Source organism: Telopea speciosissima, chromosome 2, assembly GCF_018873765.1.
Source record: "Telopea speciosissima isolate NSW1024214 ecotype Mountain lineage chromosome 2, Tspe_v1, whole genome shotgun sequence".
Taxonomy (NCBI): Eukaryota; Viridiplantae; Streptophyta; class Magnoliopsida; order Proteales; family Proteaceae; genus Telopea; species Telopea speciosissima.
Window position 1 is genome coordinate 49,698,348 of NC_057917.1, and position 20,399 is coordinate 49,718,746.

At 39.2% G+C, this 20,399-nt stretch overlaps 1 protein-coding gene across 1 annotated transcript; it reads left to right on the top strand.

Moving 5' to 3' along the window:
- The first annotated feature begins 624 nt into the window (after positions 1–624).
- Positions 625–13,241, top strand: LOC122649868 (polygalacturonase non-catalytic subunit AroGP3-like). Its single transcript, XM_043843123.1, has 3 exons — positions 625–674; positions 787–1,790; positions 13,229–13,241. The coding sequence occupies exons 1-2, from the start codon at positions 627–629 to the stop codon at positions 1,759–1,761; spliced, it is 1,023 nt and encodes a 340-aa protein (XP_043699058.1). The 5' UTR covers positions 625–626; the 3' UTR covers positions 1,762–1,790; positions 13,229–13,241.
- The last annotated feature ends 7,158 nt before the right edge of the window (positions 13,242–20,399 follow it).

Genomic DNA, 20,399 nt, shown 5'->3' on the forward strand with positions numbered 1-20,399 from the left:
TTTATAAGCAAGGGCATTTTGGTCACAGTAGATTTTTCATTAACACCGTTAACGGACTGGGATTAAATGCAATAAAGTTTGAAAAGTAGGAGGTTCGATTAATTGTCAGAATTGCAAAGGATATCCACGTATTTGTCAGAAAGACTACGAAAGGTCTGAGTAATTTACTCAAATTTGTTGGACAAAGTGAGTTACCTGAATCCAAACTGATCCAAATATAGTGGTAGAGGGGAGAGGGGGGGGGGGGAGGGAAGTATGTGTTGGGCTCACCACTCACGTTCACATACGAGAACAATTCACAACCGTTCAAATGGAATCCACCATGTGGCAATCACACAAACCACATGCCAATCCCAAAAAGTTTATTATTTTTTGTATTTAAAATTTTGAGGGGCAGTTAGAAATTTGCTTTAAAGGTTAGCCATAGAAGAGAAATTTTTCACTTTTTTCATATAGAAAATTGGGAAATTACAGAATACATTTAGCTATTTAAGGGACTGACAAAAGCATCCCCTTTTTTTTATATTTGTTGGTAATACAAAATATTCCATCTATATAAATTCAAACACCCTCCACTCCTTGCAGAAAACCCAACTCATTCCTCTTTCTATTTCAATTCCATAATGATGCATCCCATGCTGTTGCTTGGAATTCTAATATTTGCATACTTTAGTGTAAGAAAATTTCTGTTTTTCTATTTTCCATTCATTTCAATTTGGTTATTGCTTGTCCCTGGCTATTTTATCTCTCTTATTTGGTCATTATCTTTTCCCTATGAAATCGCAGGGTTCTCAACAATCTGAAAATGCCTTCTTACAATACTGGGAAGAGCATATTGGTCTTCCACACCCTCCACATTGGTTAGCTGCAAAGGCTTCTCCATTAAGCCCCCAACAGACGGCAGCATTTATGAAACTTATGAAGAAAAATGAATTATCTTCTCATTTGCGTTTGTTTTGTAAGCAGGCTAATATTGCTTGTTCTACACATGCGCTCGCGAAGAAGACAACGGATAACACAACCCTACCACCAATAGCTCAATGGAATATTGCCAAAGTGACATATGATTATCCAAACAAAACACCCTTGTTGGTTGCCAGACAAGGGGGATTGCCATATTTCCGGGAGTCAATGGTGAAAGAGGGAGGTTTCATACCTATCCCTGATCTAAGAGACCCAATGTCATATAAATCATTCTTGCCGCGATCTTTGGCATCAAAAATCCCATTTTCCTTTCTCCGGATTATGGAATTGAAGAATCTTTTTGGTGTGGTGGATGAATCAATCATGGATGAGTATATTCAAGACACCCTCAAGGTATGTAAGAAGAATCCCATTCGAGGTGAGCAGACCACCTGTGCAACTTCCGCCGAGGATCTCATTAATTTTGTTGTCAAGAAATTAGGGAACCGTGTACGTGTATGGAGTACTGAGAGCGTCGAAGGATCTTATGAGAATGTCTCAATTGGAGCTGTGAAACTCATCCATGGAAACCTTTCCGAACCGCCAGCCTTGTGTCATAGTCAGCCATTTCCATTTCAAGTCTATTATTGCCATATTTTACAGAAAGTAAAAGTATATGTAGTTGATATACATGCTGAGAAGAAAGTGAATCATGCGATCATGGCATGTCACTATGACACATCAACTTGGAATCCAAACCATCTTGCTTTTAAGCTTTTGGGCTTTGGCCCAGGCCTAATGGAAGTCTGTCATTGGATAAATGAGAATGGAGTCATCTGGACAAAGACTCAAGGTTGAGCAGCATTTGAAGATTTGATTATCTTCTAGTTATGTTGTTTGTGCTATATTATTGCTTAATTATGCTATTTAAAGGATAAATAATGACTTAAAGTTTCAATATAATTTTTTTCAATTATTCAGCCTAATATATGGATGAAAACCTTAAATCAAAAGATGTTTGTCCTGCATCCTGCCCTTCTTTCATCCCGTATAATGTCACAATTTAGTATTTGTTTTTTTTTTTTTTTGGGGTGGGGATGAATAGACTTTATGAAAAGAAAGAAAGAATTACAATATCCAGAGGGACAAGAATAAGGAAGCCATAGGAAAACTAAAAAACAAGAAGGGAGACAAAAGACTAAATAAGCCTTATTTGAAGGCCTCATGAGGAAACAATATGCCTATTCTTAGCACAATTTGGAGCTGAAGTTTGAAGATGGTTGATCTTAGTCTTAATATCAAAGGTGATTGAGCTCCAGATTTACTTAAAGGAACGAGAAAAAGAAGAACACCTCCTCAGATTTCTCTCCCACCAAATGTGATAAATAGATGCACAAAACACCATCTTGATTGCGAAGTCACAGATTGAGTCAGCCTTGAACTCCTTCTTAATCCATCTTCATTCGCCTTCAAAGGAAGGTAGAGGACTATGGACAAAGACTGAGTCAAGGCTCTCCATGTAATAAAACTATGTCTAAGAATATGGTGCTTGAACCACACCACCGTTGATGCAACCACCCTACGGGTTTGCTTGAAGACGGATCAGGAAAGTACTTCTCTTCTTATATATAAACCAAAAATTCTGGTAGATTGACCTCCGAGTAGTATTTTGATGATAACTTTTCACTAAAATATCAGAAGATGATGATTCAAAAGGGGTTTTAAGAAAGACAAAAAGGGATACGTCTTTGGTGTTGTCGGTTTTTTCTGACTCTGCTCATAAAGTGGGTAAAATGGACAACGGACTGCTGATTTACAAGTCCGAATCTGGTTAAGGGTTTCTTTGTTGCTAAGAATGATAGCAAACTATGGGTATGAGATTTAAAGATAAAAATGTTAGGTTAAAGGCTAATAAAAGTTCTGGAATTGAGGTTAAGAGGATGGTAAAGCAAAGTAGAGTGGAGAGAAAATAGAAATACAAAATAACTTCAAGAGACCTATAGTCTTTAAGGTGATCTTTGAAGGGGAAAATGTTCGACTCTTCAAGGTTGAAGGTGCTAGCTCTTCTAGGGTGCAAAAAGGGAAGACCCTACTCTTCTAGGAAGGGGAAGCTGTTCAAGATTTTTTAGGTTCTTATATGATGCTAGAGGCAACTTGGAATGTCATTAACAATAAAAAACTAGATGCTTATATAGAGAAGTTGACATCTATTTATAGGGGTCTCCTTGTGGCTTTAGTAATATCAACCACTAAAAACAACCACTACTAATCTCACTAACATAGGTTACCTCAACATTGGTTCCACATGGACCAATTTCAAAATTTTTTGAGAAATAAAGAAAATAAAAAAAGTAGGAGATGGTTGAAATCCTCAAGGTTCTTGATACAATTCCCCACACATTGATACTATCTACTAGGTTAAAGGAGACAAGTCACAAGAAAAACTTTGTAGGAGTTCAAGAGAGTGCATGAGAGAATGAACCTTTGAGAAAGTGCTTCATAGAGGAGATCAAGAGGGAAGAAAAACCAAGGTTGCCTAGTCATCATGCACTAAGGAAGCTCTAAAGGCATTGTAGAGTTTCTCTACTAACAAGGCTTTAATTGATCTTGGGATAGATTTTTTAAGTTGGTTGGGACTGGCCATATATGGGTTGGTTCTTGGCCTTGACTAGGCCTTGAGCCTTGTGGACTTGATGGGTTTGGGCCTGCATCAACCTTCCACCATTGGACAGAGGTCCGAGAAAAGATTTGAAGAAGAAAGAACCCATTGAACCACATCCTCAGTACCAGGAGCAACTAATGGGAATGATATACAACTGGTCCCAAACATAAGCAAGACGTGCTGAAATCGGAGGATGTAGGTTCGAAGAGCCATTTGATATGATAGAAGACACAAGGGCCATCCTGTCAGAGCCTACATCGTAATTGATTCTTTCCCCAAATTGCAAGAGAAAAACACTGCTTGAGTGTCAATTATAAATCCAAAGTTGGGTGGAGGATCCATCCCCTATCTTGCTTTTGATAGCATCAATTGCCACAGATCTAATCTTAAGCACCTTTCTCCAAGACCAGCTCGCGTTTAAGGCACAAGAAACAGTCCACAGAGAATCTGTTTTGAGGTATTTAGAATACACCAAATTGATCCATAAACCCTAAATCTTCTAAGTAATCCTCCAAATAAGCTTTAAGAGACCCACTTTGTTCATTTCTTTAACCCTTCTCAAACCAAGACCCCCTTCTTTCTTTGGAAGATACACTGAGGCCCAACTCTTTGTATGAAGGAATTTGTTACTATCCCCCCCCTTTCCAAATAAAAGCACTCCTTAGAGCCTCAGTTTTCTTGCTAATAGAACCTAGGGTTCCAAAAACTCCTATCCAATAAATGTACGAAGCTTGCATGATAGATCTAATCAATCCCAACCTCCCTGCAAAGGATAGAAGCCTACTTTTCCTTAGTTGAAGCCGCTTTTTCAACCTATCCAAAATAGGGGTCAAATGATGCACCGAGAGCCTAGAGGAGATGAGAGGAAGACCTAGATATGAGATGGGCAAACAACCAATCTCACACTCCACAATAGACTTAAGTTGCTCTTTCACATCAATAGGAACTTCTATAATGAAGATCAGGGGTTTGAGAGGATTTATAGTCAAGTCAGACATCCTGGAGAAGACTAAGAGCATCCATAATAGCAAAGATCGGCATAACAGAGACTCAAGAGAAAATGAATGAGTCAACTTCATGACTTACACTTGAGAAGAGGATCCAACAATAATTGATCAACTTCTACTTGAGGCAAGCAAAGAGGCAATTAAAGTGAATAGCAGAGGGGAGAGTAGGCCACCTTGCCTTTTACCCCTCAATGGAGCAAAGAATCCATAGGGGTGCCATTCACTAACACAGACATTTGGACTGAGGAGAGACATAGATGAATCCAATGTACGAAGTACAGGGAGAAGTTCTATTGAGGTTTTGCTGTCTTGATTTCTGATGATGGACTGCTGTGTGGAGCCTCCAGACTATATGGGTATTTCAGTAAATTTCCTGTATAGTGTTTCGCTATAGATTTGTAACAAGAGTTCTTTCTCTGTATTGTAAATCTGAGAGAGTTGTGAGGAACGAGCAACTGTAGTCCTATTCTCCATTGATAGTGAAACAGATCTCATCTCACCGTGGACGTAGGCAACCTTGCCGAACCATGTAAATCTTTGTGCGCATTGTGTGATTGTGTTTGCAATTTCCATTCTTCCTTGCATCGTGTTAGGTTTTACAAAGTTCATCCTATCCATTATTCTAGCAATGAACTCCCATCTCACATGATTGAATGCCTTCATAATATCCAACTTTAACAAAGTTGACAGGGGCATTTGATCTTCCAAGACCACAAACTATCTCATTGCAAAGCAAAATATTCTTAGAAATACTTCTACCAGAAATAAAAGCAGATTGATTGCTGCTAACAAGATCTCCAACAACTGACTTCAATCTATTGGCCATCACCTTTGCAATGAATTTATAAAGAACATTATTAAGAGAAATGGGCCTAAAGTAACTGACCTTGGAAGCTCCTTCAAACTTGGGAATGAGAATAATGAAAGTCTGGTTGTTATACTTAATAAAATTAGGGTAGAAAAAGAAGCTCTTGATGGCCTTAATGAGTTCATTCTCAATGGCATCCCAAGAAGCTTTGAAGAAGCCCATATTGAATCCATCCGGCTTCGGGGCCTTATGCACTTTGTGAGAGTTTATCACAACCAATATTTCTTCATTAGAAGGTATGGTAACAAGGAAAGTTCTTTGCTCTTGAGAAACTCTACCAAAACAAAGATGAGGAGAAATTTCATCTACAGGCTCCAGAGAAAGAGGAGAGAAAAGAGTTTGGAAATGGGAGAGCACTTCAGATTTGATGGCGGCCGGGTCATACAAAACACTTCCCTTGATGAAAAAAATGCCGTATTGGAATCTCCTTGAGTCAACAAATTCTCCCTAGATTTTTGCTTGAAGAACATTTGCTCTTGGTGCATCAAAAGGCCCTTCGGCAATTCACTTCTCTTTCGAAGGAAGTAAAGAATTATCCCTCTCCACCTGCAACCTCACTTGAATGGAATGAAGAATCTCTTTGTGCTCTTTGACTTTGAGAGATATATTACCAAAACCAGATATGTTCCAGTTTTTCAACACCTGTTTAACTGATTTCAGCTTCATGGCAAAACCCTTAATAGGGTAATTAAGATGATACCTAGAATTATTATTCTAGGCATTCCTCACTAATTTTGAAACTCAGCACAAAAGGCCGCCATATCAAAAAACTTGAATGGCTATGGGTCAAAAGAAATATAAGGGGCAAGCTTGATGATAACCGGAGAATGATCTGAGATCCTTGCCAAATCAAAATAAACAGTAGAAGAGGGGAAGATATTTAACTAGCTTGAATTTATAAGCACCCTACTTATCTTACATTGAACCCTAGAATCGCCAATTCTCGTGTTCGACCAAGAATATTTAACACATGGCCAATGCAAATTAATCACATTTATACCTTCCAAACAATCTGAAAATTCACCCATTGCTGCCTCATCCCCAAGATCCCCTCCACAATTCTCATTCTGGAAGAGAATAAGAACATTAGTCTCCCCCACCCCCTAAAAACCAAGGAACATCACCCACCCACTTGATAAGAAACTGAACGAAGAACACTCCAAAACTCACTTCGGTCCACCATACTATTAGAAGCATACATTGCCATGAAGAAAAACCTCTCATTTGAGTTGAGTAAAAAGAGTGATAAGTGAAAAAGCTGAGACCCCTCACGGGTGTAAATTATAGCCACTATGGAAGGATCCCATAACACTCAAATTCTGCCATTATTGGATATACTACTCATCGTTTTTCACTCTTGTGCGTAGACTTGGAAAGGCCGGCTCACATGTGATATCAATCCTCTCCGATATGGAATCCTCTTGTATAGCAAAGTTAATATTTTATGTATCTCTTTCCTATTTCATCCCATCTAGGATTCTCTAGAACTGGGAAACTCCTGTACTCTATAAATATTCTCCTTTGGAGAATCACAATTCAATGAACAATATACTCACATTAACATGGTATCGAGAGCCATCTAGAACTCCAACAAATTTTATCCTCTTTTTTTTCTATTTTCTATCTTCTTCACGACTAGACCTGCTGTTCTTCGTCTCTAATGGGTGACGATCTCCTATCCGCTACTTCTGATGGTGTCACACCCGCTGCCACCTTGCCCGTTGCTGGCCTATCCTCCTCTTCTTCTCCCTCTTCTTCTCCTTCTTTGAACCAGGCTCACCAGTACATCTCTCTCAAGCTTACATCTAAGAATTTTCTCTTATGGCAAACCCAAATTGAGCCCTTTCTTGATGGACAAAATTTATTCGGGTACTTGGATGGAACTTCTCCTTGCCCTGTTGAACCCGTTGCTGCTGCTACTTGGTGCTGACAAGATTCAATGATACGCAGTCTTCTCATTGCTTCCTTGTCTAAGGAAGTTTTTCCCTTAATTCTTGGGAAATGCATGAGCCATGAAATTTGGGGAGACCCTCTCTACAGCCTTTTCCTCTCCCTCTGAGAGTCGCATCATGTCCCTCAACATGGCCTTGCAGGATCTTCACCAAAAATCCGATGAACCTGTCTCCCAGTTTTTACGGTGTGTAAAATAAATTGTTGTCGAAATGAACACTACTGGTCATTCTTTGCGCCCGATTGAGTTCAATCTCCAGATCTATCATGGACTTAAGACTGATTTTTCTGATATGGTCTCCTCTCTCTTGACCCATACTGATCCTATCTTGCTAAGCCATGAGTTTCTTCATGGCACCTCTGTGTCCAAGCTTCAGGTGACTGACTCTTCTGCCCCTGCTGGTTCTCCAAGTGCTAATACTGCTCAACGCTCCTCCCCTGGCATGTCTTCTCCTCCAACCCAGGACGGTCGGGCGGCCGTGGAGGTCGTGGCCGTGGTGGCACATACGATGCTTTTCCTGGACAAAACACAACCATTTCTTGTGCTCGATCTGTCGTCGTACCAACCACTCTACTGACAGATGCTACGTCTGTTCTCAAACCGGTTACACTGCACCACCGTCCCTACCCTATCCTACCCCAACCCCTTCCCCACTGTGCATTACACTTACCCTTCCTATACCTCTACCGCCTCTCCATATGGTCAGCCCAACCCTCTCCTTCTCCCAACCCCACATCCATCTACCGCTCTCTTGTGGTATCCTGACACGGGTGCTACCCACCATGTTATCCCTAACCTTCAGGCTCTTACATAGTATGATGACTACACTGGCCAAGACCAATTACAAGTTGGAAACGGTAAAAGCTTACCCATCTCACACCTTGGGTCCACTTCTCTTCCATCTTTCTCTTCTAAGACTTTTGCTTTAAATAATATTCGTCATGTTCCATTAATTTCTTCATGTCAATGTTGATAATAATGTTTTCTTTGAATTTCACCCCTCTCATTCTCTTGTGAAGGATCAAGCAACCAAGTCAACTTTGCTCTCCGGTCCGAGTAAAGGGGGTCTCTATGAACTTACCCCCAATTTTTCTCCCTCTATTCACACTGTCGTTCGCACCTCTCCGGATCTTTGGTATCATCGTCTAGGGCACCCGCATGAGCGTCTACTCTGTTATATGCCAAAAGTTAACAATTTACCTTGTCAGTCGTCCTGTCTTAGTCCTCTTTGTTAGGCTTGCCAATTGGGCAAAGCTAATTGTCTTTCTTTACCAGAAACGTTTAGTAAAACTTTATTTCCACTAGATCTTATTCACAGTGATGTATTGGAACCTTCTCCCGCACCGTCTTTAGCTAACCATCATTACTATGTAATTTTCATTGATGATAATACTAAGTATATTGGTTTTACCCTCTTGTGCATAAATCTGATGTTTTTCCTATTTTTTCACAAATTCAAGCTCTTGTTGAATGTCAGTTTGATCGTAAAATCAAAGCGATCCAAACAGACTAGGGTGGTGAATACCATTCTCTACCTACTTACGTTAATAAACTTGGCATTCTTCATAGACTTTCTATTCCTCACACCCATGAGCAACAAGGGGCTGTTGAGCGTCGTCACTGCCATATAGTTGAAACTGGCTTGTCCCTTCTTGCTCGTGGTTCTATCCCACAGGTTTACTGGCATTTTACCTTTGAAACTACAATGTACCTTATTAATAGAATGCCATCTTCTGTGTACCTTGGTGTCTCACCTTTCCAACTTGTTTTTCACAAACCTCCTAACTATTCTTTTTTTAAAGTCTTTGGTTGTTTATGTTACCCATATTTGCTTCCTTACAATCAGCATAAGATGGAGTTTCACTCATCTTCGTGCACCTTTCTAGGTTATAGTCCCTCCCACACTGACTACCGGTGTCTTATCCTCTCCACAAATCATGTCATTGCACATCATGTGCGCTTTGATGAAAATTCTTTCCCCTTTGTAACAACAGTGTCCATTAATTGTGCTCCTTTCCCTTCTATTTCTCCTCTTCCATGGGGCATTGCACCCCACCATGTCCCTACCCCACCCAATCCCCCTCCCTCGGGTTTGACCTTACCACCCTCTCCCTCTCTATCTCCTGTGTCAATACAGCCTCAGCCTCTATTATCGGCTTCCCCACAACCTTCCCCGCTAGCCGACCCAACTATATTCAGCGTACAGCTACTCATGTCTGCTATATTCTCATTTATGTTGATGATATATTGGTTATGAGTAGTGACTTGGCCACGGTGTCAATAAAAGGCAAAGGGAAGTGGTCCTTCCATGTTGCTGCATTCAGTTTTCTGTAGTCAATGCACATTCTCCACCCTGTTTGGACACGGGTTGGAATCAATTCATTATCGACATTGGCAACTACAATGACACCAGATTTCTTAGGTACTACCTGCACTAGACTCACCCACTAGCTACCAGAAATGGGATAGATGATCCCATGGTCCAAGCACTTTAGGACCTCTTTCTTGATTGCCTCTTTCATGACAGGATTAGCCCTCCTTTGTGGTTCTCTTAAGAGCTTGGAACCCTCCATAAGATGTATATGATGCTGAACAATAGAGGGGCTAATACCTTTGATACCTGACATGGACCAACCTATAGCTTCCTTATGTTCTTTTAGGAGCTTGATCAACTCTTCTTTTTGACTAAAAGTCAGATCAGAGGCAATAATGACGGGGAGAGTCTAATCTTGTCCTAGGAAGGCATATTTTAGGTTGAAAGGCAACTCTTTCAACTCTAATGTGGGGGGCTCAATAACGCAGGGTTTAGGAATGGAGGTGGATAGGGGTCCAAGGGGCTCCACAGGCGGTTGGATGCTCCAGACCTCAAACAAGATGGTATCATCAACACCTTCTAATTCCTCCATATACTCCTGAAATTCCAGATCAAAATTAATTTCAAAGAAAGTTTCAATGTCATCGGGGAATCCCTGAAGCATATGTACCTCCTCATCTATATTGGGTTGCTTGCCCAACCTAAACACATTAAAGTCTACAGATGTGCTGTCAAAAGATAATTTTATGAGACCATTCCTACAATTGATTAAAGCATTACTAGTTGCAAGGTATGGTCTACCCAAGATGATAGGGATTTGGTCTTTGAAGTTTGGAATAGGTTGGGTATCTAGGACAATGAAATCCATAGGGAATACAAATTTCCTAACCTTAAGTAGGACATCCTCAACCATCCCCTTTGGAGTTTTTATCGATCTATCTGCAAGCTGAAGGTGATTCTAGTGGGTTTCAGCTCTCCTAATCTCAATTGTTGGGTGACATGAAAAGGCAGCAGGTTCACACTTGCACCAATATCCAATAAGGTATGATCAATAGTGGTGTTGCCTATAGTGCAAGATATGGTGGGCCTCCTTTGGTCCTTATGCTTGGCTAATACTGGCTGTGCGATGAGAGAGCTAATGTGAGCAGCCAAGAATGTCTTTTTGGGCACATTGGTGGTCCGCTTCTAGGTACATAAGTCTTTGAGGACTTTTGCATAAGTGGGGACCTGGGCTATAACATCCAACAAAGGGATGTTCACCTGAAGCTGTTTAAAGACATTAAGAATTTTCTCCACAGAAGGAGATTTCTTGCTAACCAACCTATTTGAGAATGGGGTAGGTGGAGTATATACTCTTTCAGGAGTGGTTCCTTTAACTTTCTCAAAAGAGTAATCTTTGGTTTTAACCAAATCATCTTGAATTTCTTCAGGTTCGTCAAACGAACCTAGAACAGAAGGCACTACAACAGCCTCATTAGTAGGGGTAGAGTCAACAAGAGTGTCAGACGGTAAAGACTGAGGGTTACTAACCTGTTGATGCTACTCACGACCACTCTATAAAGCATATATTGCATTAATCTGGCTGGAGGGCCCTAGATGTTGTTGACCTTGTGCAACATTAAGCTGAGGAGTTTGGGTTCCTTGCTGAATTAGAGCCTGATGTCTAGGATTCGTCTCAGGTTGGCTAGGCAATTTCTCTTTTTCTCTCTCATGCATGATTGTAACAAGCTGGGTTAATTGCTTTTCCATATTATTATGGCTTGTCATGAGAAGGGTCATGCTTTTCTCTAGCTCACTTATTCTTGCTGTCTCTCCTGTATTGGTAAACCAAGGGGGTTGCTGATAAGGTGCAAGGAGAGGTGGCCTAGTAGAATTCATTGGAGGTCCTAAATGAGGACGAGGGGGAAGGAGATGAGGAGACATACTTGGGTTTTGTGGTGCATAATTAGGCCTTTAGAGACCAAGTTGCCCTTAATGGTGAAAGTTAGATGGGCCTGCTTGGTTCCCTTGATTCTAGGAGAAATTAGGGTGATTTTCTCCATCCTGGATTGTAAGTGTTGCTATATGGATTATTTTGGTAAAGAGCACTTACATTCTCAGTGTTGGAATTATCCGCAAAGGTGTTGGGGCATTCCTCCATAAGATGACCAGGTGTATGGCACTAACTGCATATAGAGACATGGTTGACTTGATTAATTGGGACAGGTTCCTTAGGAATTATGGATTCCAACCTTTTGATGAGGCTATCTAATTTGACTTCTTTGGATGGAACACCCTCAATGAGGTAGCCCTTAGTGGTCCTTTTAGCCTCTTGGGTGGATTCCCACTCCCTAGTCTTATCAGTCAAGTTGGTCAAAAACGTCCAAGCCTCATTCTCATCAATCAAAAAGGTAAATCCGGTAGAACACATAGACTTTAAAAGTTGTTTGGTCTGAAAGTCAATGCCCTCATAAATGATTTGGTAAATTTTCCACAAGTCAATACCGTGGTGAGGGCATTCTAACAGAATATCCATGAACCTTTCCATGAATCTAGAGAAGGACTCATGTGGTTTCTACCTAAATTGAAGAATGTTACTCTTGAGTTTATTGGTTTTGTAAAGAGGGAAAAACTTTCTCAATAAGACAATTATAAACTGATCCCATGTAGTAATGGAATTAGTCGACAGTCCATAGAGCCACTTCTTGGCATGGCCCTTTAGAGCAAAGGTTATGAACAAAAGTCTAAACGCATCATCAGACAAATTTTGGACTTTAATTAGAACACAAACCTCCTCAAATTTCCTAAGGAAGAGATAGGCATCTTCATTGGCCATCCCATGGAAATGGGGCAACATACTAATAAAGTTGGTCTTGAACTCATAATTATTTCCTGTAGCAACTGGTAGACTGATGCAAGAAGGCTGTGCAGCCCTGGTAGGGTAGAACCTATCCTTAAGAGTCCTAGGCGGAGGTTGGTCAACCATGGTCAAAGGTGGTGGAGGTGGTATTTTAACAAGGTGGTTGGTTGAGTCACGGATCCACACTTTAGCCACCTAAACCAATTTGGAAGTCTCCTTTTTTTAATTATTTTTTTATTTTAATTATAAAGAAAAATAAAAAGACTAGAAAAAAACACTAAAAACACGAGGGAGCTCAAGATAGTTGGTGCATCTACCCCTCAAAGATTGAAACAATTATTCCAAAGCTGTAAGGTTGCCATATATATAGGTTGACAGCATGGGAATCTGTATAGTCTTCACTAGCCACCTACGTGCGACTCCAAGTGGATTCTAATGTAGAGTGGAGGACTACTATACATTTTTGTTTCCAAACAAAGGCACTCACTATGTTTTTTTCCTGTTATCAAAGTTGGTCACCTCCAAAAATAGGTCACATGCCAATCCAAACCACCCAAACGAATCAAGGGACAACATCATAGGTGATGAAATCCCATGAGGTACACCAAGATTGGCTGGGTTTGGGCATATGAAAATTTTTGGATTGAGCACACATTCTTTGAAACAGAAGAGAAAAAAGATGAGGTTCTCTTTTTTTTTTTTTTTTTTAGGAAAAGGAAAAAGAAAATAAAACACTTCAATTTACTTAAAATAAGAAAAACAAAGTGGACAATTATCTCCCCGACAACGGTGCCAAAAACTTGTTTGAGTTAAAAAAAAATCCCTCAAGCGTACGGGTCGTACAAGTACGGTCAAACACAGGTAGATGTAGCTACACTATTTTACCTTTCTCACGTAAGGTGACAGTATAAAAAGTGATAGATTAAGCTAAACTACGGCCCTTAAATAAGTGAGATAAGAGATAGGAGGGAGAGCATGGTTAGAGAGTGGAATTGTGTGAGAGAGAGAGAGAGAGTCCGTGAGGAATGAGAGAGAGTGAAAGAAGTTAGGAAAGAGGGAGAGAAAGTAGGAGAGCATGTGAAAGGAATTAGAAGGGAGTTGGGATTTGAGAGGATCATGTGGAGTTTAGAGAGAGAGAGAGAAGAAATAGGGAGAAATGGGAGAGAGAAACGTGAGTGGGAAAGAGAGGAAATTGGGAGAGAGAAAATAGGGAAAGACTCCCCTTTTTTTAATTTTTTTTTCTATATTTTTTTCCTTTCTTGCGCAAATCCCATCTTGACCGATCCTTGCTTGCAGCCCACTTTCTAGTCAAACCTCTAATTGGAATATGAAATTCCTCCTTTGTCCTTGGTTGCTTCAGTGAGAATTATTCCCATTTTGCCCTTGGTCACATGTGAACAGGTGTAAGTCCCATGTGGCTTTTCTCTCTCCTAGTGAAAAACGCAAAAAGGGGGTAAATGCTTGAGTGGATCTCAACCCTTGATCATGATTGTCTTCTTCAATGCCAAACATACCCCTGAGAAATCGCAGACTGGCTATGGGCTTCATCTTGGTTCACTTCTGGCACATTATTCTTTTTGGGCCAAAAAGAATAATCGCATGAATGGGCATCAAAATGAATGTGTACTTGACATGCTACATGTCCATCTTGCTCAGAATTTTGTCCTCTTCGTAACCACGAAAAGAAACTGGACCACTTTACGTGTAAATTTGGAGATACAACTCTCGATAGCATAAAATGACCAAAAAGGACCTAAAACCTGAAAAACATAGAAAAATACTCGAGTAGCTCCGTAAAATGTGAGTAAAATGCATGCTTATGATCCTAAGATTTCACACATTAATGTGCTCATCACTATGTACTTGTCTGTCAATCCCATTTTTCATGCGCGCACCAAACATGTTGAAGTGGATTTTCATTTTGTGCGTGATCATGTGGGCAAGAAACAGTTGCTTGTTTGCTTCATCTCCACCCAAGATCAATTAGTGGATACCTTCACCAAGGCACTCGCTACAACCTGGTTAGAATTCATGCGAGACAAGCTGAAGATTTGGTTGCCTAACTCTCACCTTGAGGGGTGTATTGGATATACTATGACTTACCATTTTTCACTCTTGTGCGTAGACTTGGAAAGGCCAGCTCACATGTGATATCAATCTTCTTCAAGATACCAAATCTGATATGGAATCCTCTTGCATAGCAAAGTTAATATTTTATGTATCTCTTTCCAATTTCATCCCACCTAGGATTCTCTAGAATTGGGAAACTCTTGTACTCTATAAATATTCTCCTTGGAGAATCACAATTCAATGAACAATACACTCACATTAATAGCCATGATCACTAGAATTATAGTTGTGAAGAAACACCAGCCCGGAGCCAAAGAGGCGATGACAGAACCAGAAGAAATACACTGCTGCACTTTAGTTTCCACAAGCATACACACCCCAGGCTTATGCTCATGCAAATAAGAATTAACTGCAGCCTACTTAGACGGTTGATTTAGATCCCGAACATTCAAAACAAGAATATGGAGAGGTTGCATTAAAGAACAACAAGAAAACAATGGGAGAAAAAAAAAAAAAAACAATGCCAAAAGAAGGAAGAAGGAGAAAGCTTCAAGTAACAAAAGGTCGATTCCCCTAAAGAAGCTTTGGGAGGATTTGAAACAAGTAGAATGGAGTGGGGTGGGGGGGCAGTGGGTCAATATGAGAATTAACCTGAAATTCCTTATTAGAAGGGATTGAGGGGGGCAAAAGGATCAATAATAGTGCTAACAGATGAAGGGCCAAAAATAGAGGGCCCTCCCAAATCCATGCACAAGGGTATGCCCTAGATGGGGGAAAGAGAAGGGGCAGAAACAATAGAATTTTTAAAATTAGAATGGGGGGGCAAAGAGGTCCGCACCAACAGAACCAACAGATAGGCTAGCAGGGGTAACCTGCGAAATATGGGGGTAGGCTGAAAAAGATTTAAAAAATAATTGGAGTCACCAACAAGAAGTGGAGAGTTGGATGGTAAAGTGATTCCAATAGGCTCCTCAACAAGGGCAAAAAAAGGAGGTGTGGTAAGTTGTTTCAAACATGCAATGGGAGGGGTTAACACATGGACAACAGCTTCTCCAAGTAAGGAGACATTAGAGAGGGGGCAAAATAAAGCTAGGATTTTGGAGCAAATTCAGATAAAGCTTGGAACCTGTTTGAAATACCGCATCCCAGAAAAAGGATTCATTTAAAAGTATTGATTATTGAGGTTTATGACTGACAAGTACAATGCAAGTTTATTTTCACAGAAACTAGTTCAAGTTAGCCTGATGAGCACATTTATGTGTGAAATCTTAGGGCATAAAGCATGCATTTTACCACATTGGACAGAGTTACTTTAGTCCTTTCTCGTGCTTTTCAGGTTTTGGGCTATTTTATGCTATTCTGGACTATCAGAAACTGCATGTTCGAATCTACACTTAAAGTCACCATTTTTCTTTCTATGGCTATAAAGAGAACTAAATTTTGAGCAAGATGGACGTGATGGAATTTAGTTTTGCATCCGTTTAGGCCTCCATGCAATTGATTATTCTTTTTAGGCCAAGAAAGAATAATGGGCCAGAAATGAGCTGGAATGCAAGCCCATAGCCATTCTGCCACCTCTCAAGGGTATTTTTGGCATCAAGGAAGGTACTTCTAATCAATGGTTGAGATCCACTGCAAGTATAGGACCGTTTTGGCGATTTTCCAATCTTGAAGATAGAGAAGAGCTGCCAGCCACATGGGGGGATCACATTGCCACACTGTCCACTATTTTTGGGGTGCACCAGGGCTCCACGATTTTTAAAGGGTGCACCCTGCACGATTTTTTAAAGAGGACAGCATGGGTATTTTATTTATTATTGAGTGGAATCCTAGTCATCACTTTCTCTCTCCTCCAAATCTCCAAGGGTACTTTTGAGATTTTACTATGGATAGATTTCTTTTGGAGAAGATTCCCTTATCCTTGGAAGGTTGAAAAGTCAAAGATGCCTTGATCACATGACTTGGAGAAGACACCTACAAAGATAAGGAAGCACAAGATAGAAATAGAAAGTCACTTTTTAGAAAATAGAAGGTTTATGTAGCTAAGATTTTTATCTCTCCCACTTTTCTATTTTTCTCTTTTTTCTTGGGATTCAAGTTTTATTATAAAGGAAGGAAAAGAGAATATTTCTCCTACCTCTTCTCTCTTCTCCCTTCTCCTCTCCTTACCCCTATAAATACGTCTTGTCCTTTGGGTTGTAACTAGTTAATTTTTAGTTACTTTTTAGTTAGTTTTAGTTTAGTTTTAGTTCAATTTTTATGCAATTTTTAGTTCAATTCTTAGTGAAATTTTTTCTTCTTCTTCGAGTTTTTGGCTTTCTAAGTTCTAGTTTGATTTTATGATTTCAATTCCATGGTTGTAATGCTTTTGATTCATGCTTTAATTTTATGTCTTCAATTTAGTTCTAATATTTTAATTCTAGTTTAGTTTTAAAGCTTTCTAGTCTAGGCTTCTAATCCTTGTGAGAAGAATTAGAGACTTGGAAGAGAAAGCCATGCAAGGATTATTCAAGTGTTCAAGCTTCTTCAACTATATTCATGCAAGGCTTAATTAATTCATGCACTTTCAACTTTGGTAGAAGGGAGTATCAAGTTCTTGTTTTTATTTTTATGTTCTTCTTCTTCTTAACCTCTTAATTCTTCTAATTTCTAATTTATTCTACTTATTCTCTACCTCTTTCTTCTTCTATTAGTTTTATTTTATTAGTATTCACATCTACATTAATCCCTGCATTCTATTAGGAATTTTTATTCTTCATTATTTTTATTTTCATTCTCAATCTCTGTAATTCAATCATGCTTTTAGGGTTTTATTGTTTTAGTTACTATCATCATTATGCATTAGGTTAAACATCTTAATTTAATTAATTTTATTTTAATTTCAGATTTGGTAGCGCCATTTCAAATGTAAGAAGCAAGTAATTTCAATCCGGTTCAAGCACCTTTAGGTTTTACATCTCTAATCTCTTAGTCTCATTCTCCCCCTCTAATCTCTTTCTTTTGTTTAGTTTTTTTGTGTGGTTGTGAAGTGTGACTGCAATTTATTCCTTCAAATCCGCGTTAGTATTGATAGGTTAGATGCTTGTGTGTTAGGACGCCAATTCAATTTGTTAGATGCGTAATTTCGCTAGTTGCTTGTGAGTTAGGATACGTTAGTTTAATTATCGTTAGTTTAATTCAATACTTTAATTAATCTGGTTCACTTTGCATTGCTTTAAAGTGAGTAAAATAGAGTGGCGTACATCTCCTTGAGTTTGACCCGTAGCTACGATTGATCCATACGCTTGCGGTTATTATTTCTTGCAAACATAGCCCAACAGAGAAGGTATAGTAGTCCTAGTAAATATAAATTTTCAGCATTTACAAGCATTGAGTGGGTTAGAATGACCCTAAGTGTAGTGTAGAGCCTACCAGTGTTCCATAGCGAAGATAAAAATAATGATATTTGTATCATTGTAGGTAAAGTGATGAATTTAAGTGAGTTTTAGAAGACCTTAGATTCAGAATTTGGGGAATTCCAAAACATGTAAAATGTGGATAATCGAGTTACCTGCATTGTAGAAAAATAATCAGGTCAAATAGAGTTAAGATGAAAAATTTATAATCAATTTACTGGCAACAGGTCGGTCTGTAGACCCACAACCAGCTAGTCGGATTATTTGACTGGCGACCCGGATCAGCCAATTGCTGCCTGCCGGATTTCACTGGATTGCTGGTGGACACCTGCAAAAGTAAGTGAAGGTCGTTAGATATGGTAAATAGTAACCCAATATTTAGTTTTTAAAGGGGTTGTTGGCTCATTTTAAGTCATTCCAAAGACAGAAAAGAGAGAGGAAAGAGATATAGTTTTAGTTAAGTATAGGTGGGGGGACCATTCCCACTATTCCAAGAGTATAAAAGAGAATTTTAATAATATTGAATTGTCGTATAGAGGTCCAATTTGATCCAAAGACAACAAAAGATTGACACTGTTGAGACCAGTAGAGAAGTAGTACCGTAGAAACACAGACAGGTGAGGGGAATTCTATCATATCCTCGCATGTTTTCCCAAGTATTATATATAGTATCATTGCCTTTGAGATTCATATGTTTTATATAGAAATGAAATATTGTTTTTTAACTGACTACAAGCAAAGTGAGGCATGATAAGATAAAAAGGACAGTAAAGAACAGTACAGAATAGCAAAGAACATAAGAGAACTGAAACTAAAGGTTTCCTCAATGCCTATGTCAACAAAATGAATGAGAAGAACAATATTGGGGTTTAAGGATTTCCATCAATGTCCTCCTCGCCCTAAAATTGAGATAGACAGTGTGGACTGGAAGTGGAAGTCAGTAAAGAAAGAACAAAAATAAATCAAAACTGGATGTTTCATCAATGTACACTTCAACAATGGGTTTATGGGATTTCTTCAATGACTACTCCACTTAAATGAGGAACATTAAGGATTCCATCAATATCCAGCTCATCCTATCCTCATCCATAAAAAGCTAAATGGCAAGTCACCCAAATAACAGATAAAAAAAGCTAAAGACAGAGAACAATAGATAAACAATGTTTTCATTGTACAAAGTATCATGCATGTCAGTTGTTGTATGATCAGACATAGTATTACAAATTGATAGACATGATAGTAGCATATCATATTGTGATTTGCAAAGTATAGCATGATTGTTTACATTCATGAGCATGATATAAATTGTATACTTTCTCATTGGGCTAGTTAGTTCTCCAACAGAGTTATGTTATTTTTACAAAGCATACACATGTTGAGTGTCATTGCATTGACTATGCCACGAGAGCTAAAGGGAAGGGAGTAGAACCCTCCAAGTAGATGGACAAAGACAGAGACAGAGAGTAGAGATAGATGTTTTGATATTTTAAAATATACTGAGATTTAAAGTTTACAGATAGGGGTGTAAATGAATAGCCGAAATCTGTTTCCGTATCCATTTAGCACTATCCGAATCCATACAAAAGCTAAACAGATGCGGATACGGATAGGCTATAGCTATCCGAAAAGCTATATTTACATGTAAACAGATAAACTATCTGATTCGTATCCATGTCCGTATCCGTTTAGCACTATCCGAATCCGTCTGAAAGTTAATTGGATGTGGCTGCAGATGCCGATGCGGATATAGCACTATGCGAGCCGAATCCAATCCATTTACATCCCTATTTACAGATTTTTTTGATGTATATATCAATAGTTTTTAGAGATATATTAGACAGATGCTTACAGTATGATGGTTTATACCAATGGTTTAAAGAATTTTAATATAGAAGGGTTATGTTTTCCATTGTAGTAGTATGATGTCTCTGATGCATTTATAGTTTCTACATATAGTAGTAATAGAATTAAAGGATTCCGTGCATAGTAAATAATAGACTTCAACCATTATTTAACTGTGGTCCATGAGGGCCAATACCATATCTCTATGTGGATTTGGAGCATTAACTATTTCCCGAAGAAGTGGGGATGGCAAGCGGGGCAATAAGCTCAAAAATAGGGTTACCATTTTTGTGCAAGGAAGGGGCAACAGATGAGGAATAGTCAGCAGAGGGCTTCTGGCCCTTTTGTCTTTTCTTATAACCTAATCGTGAAGCCTTTTCCTTCACCGGAGGGGCAGTCTTAGTCAGGGCAGCTATAGTCTTGGGCAATAAAACCATCGAAGCTTCAACAACCTCTACAATAGGCATAGAAGTAGAGTTTGCAACGTCCACAAGATCAATCTCTTCTCTGCTCCACTACATAGTTGAGAAGAAAGCTAAGACACAACC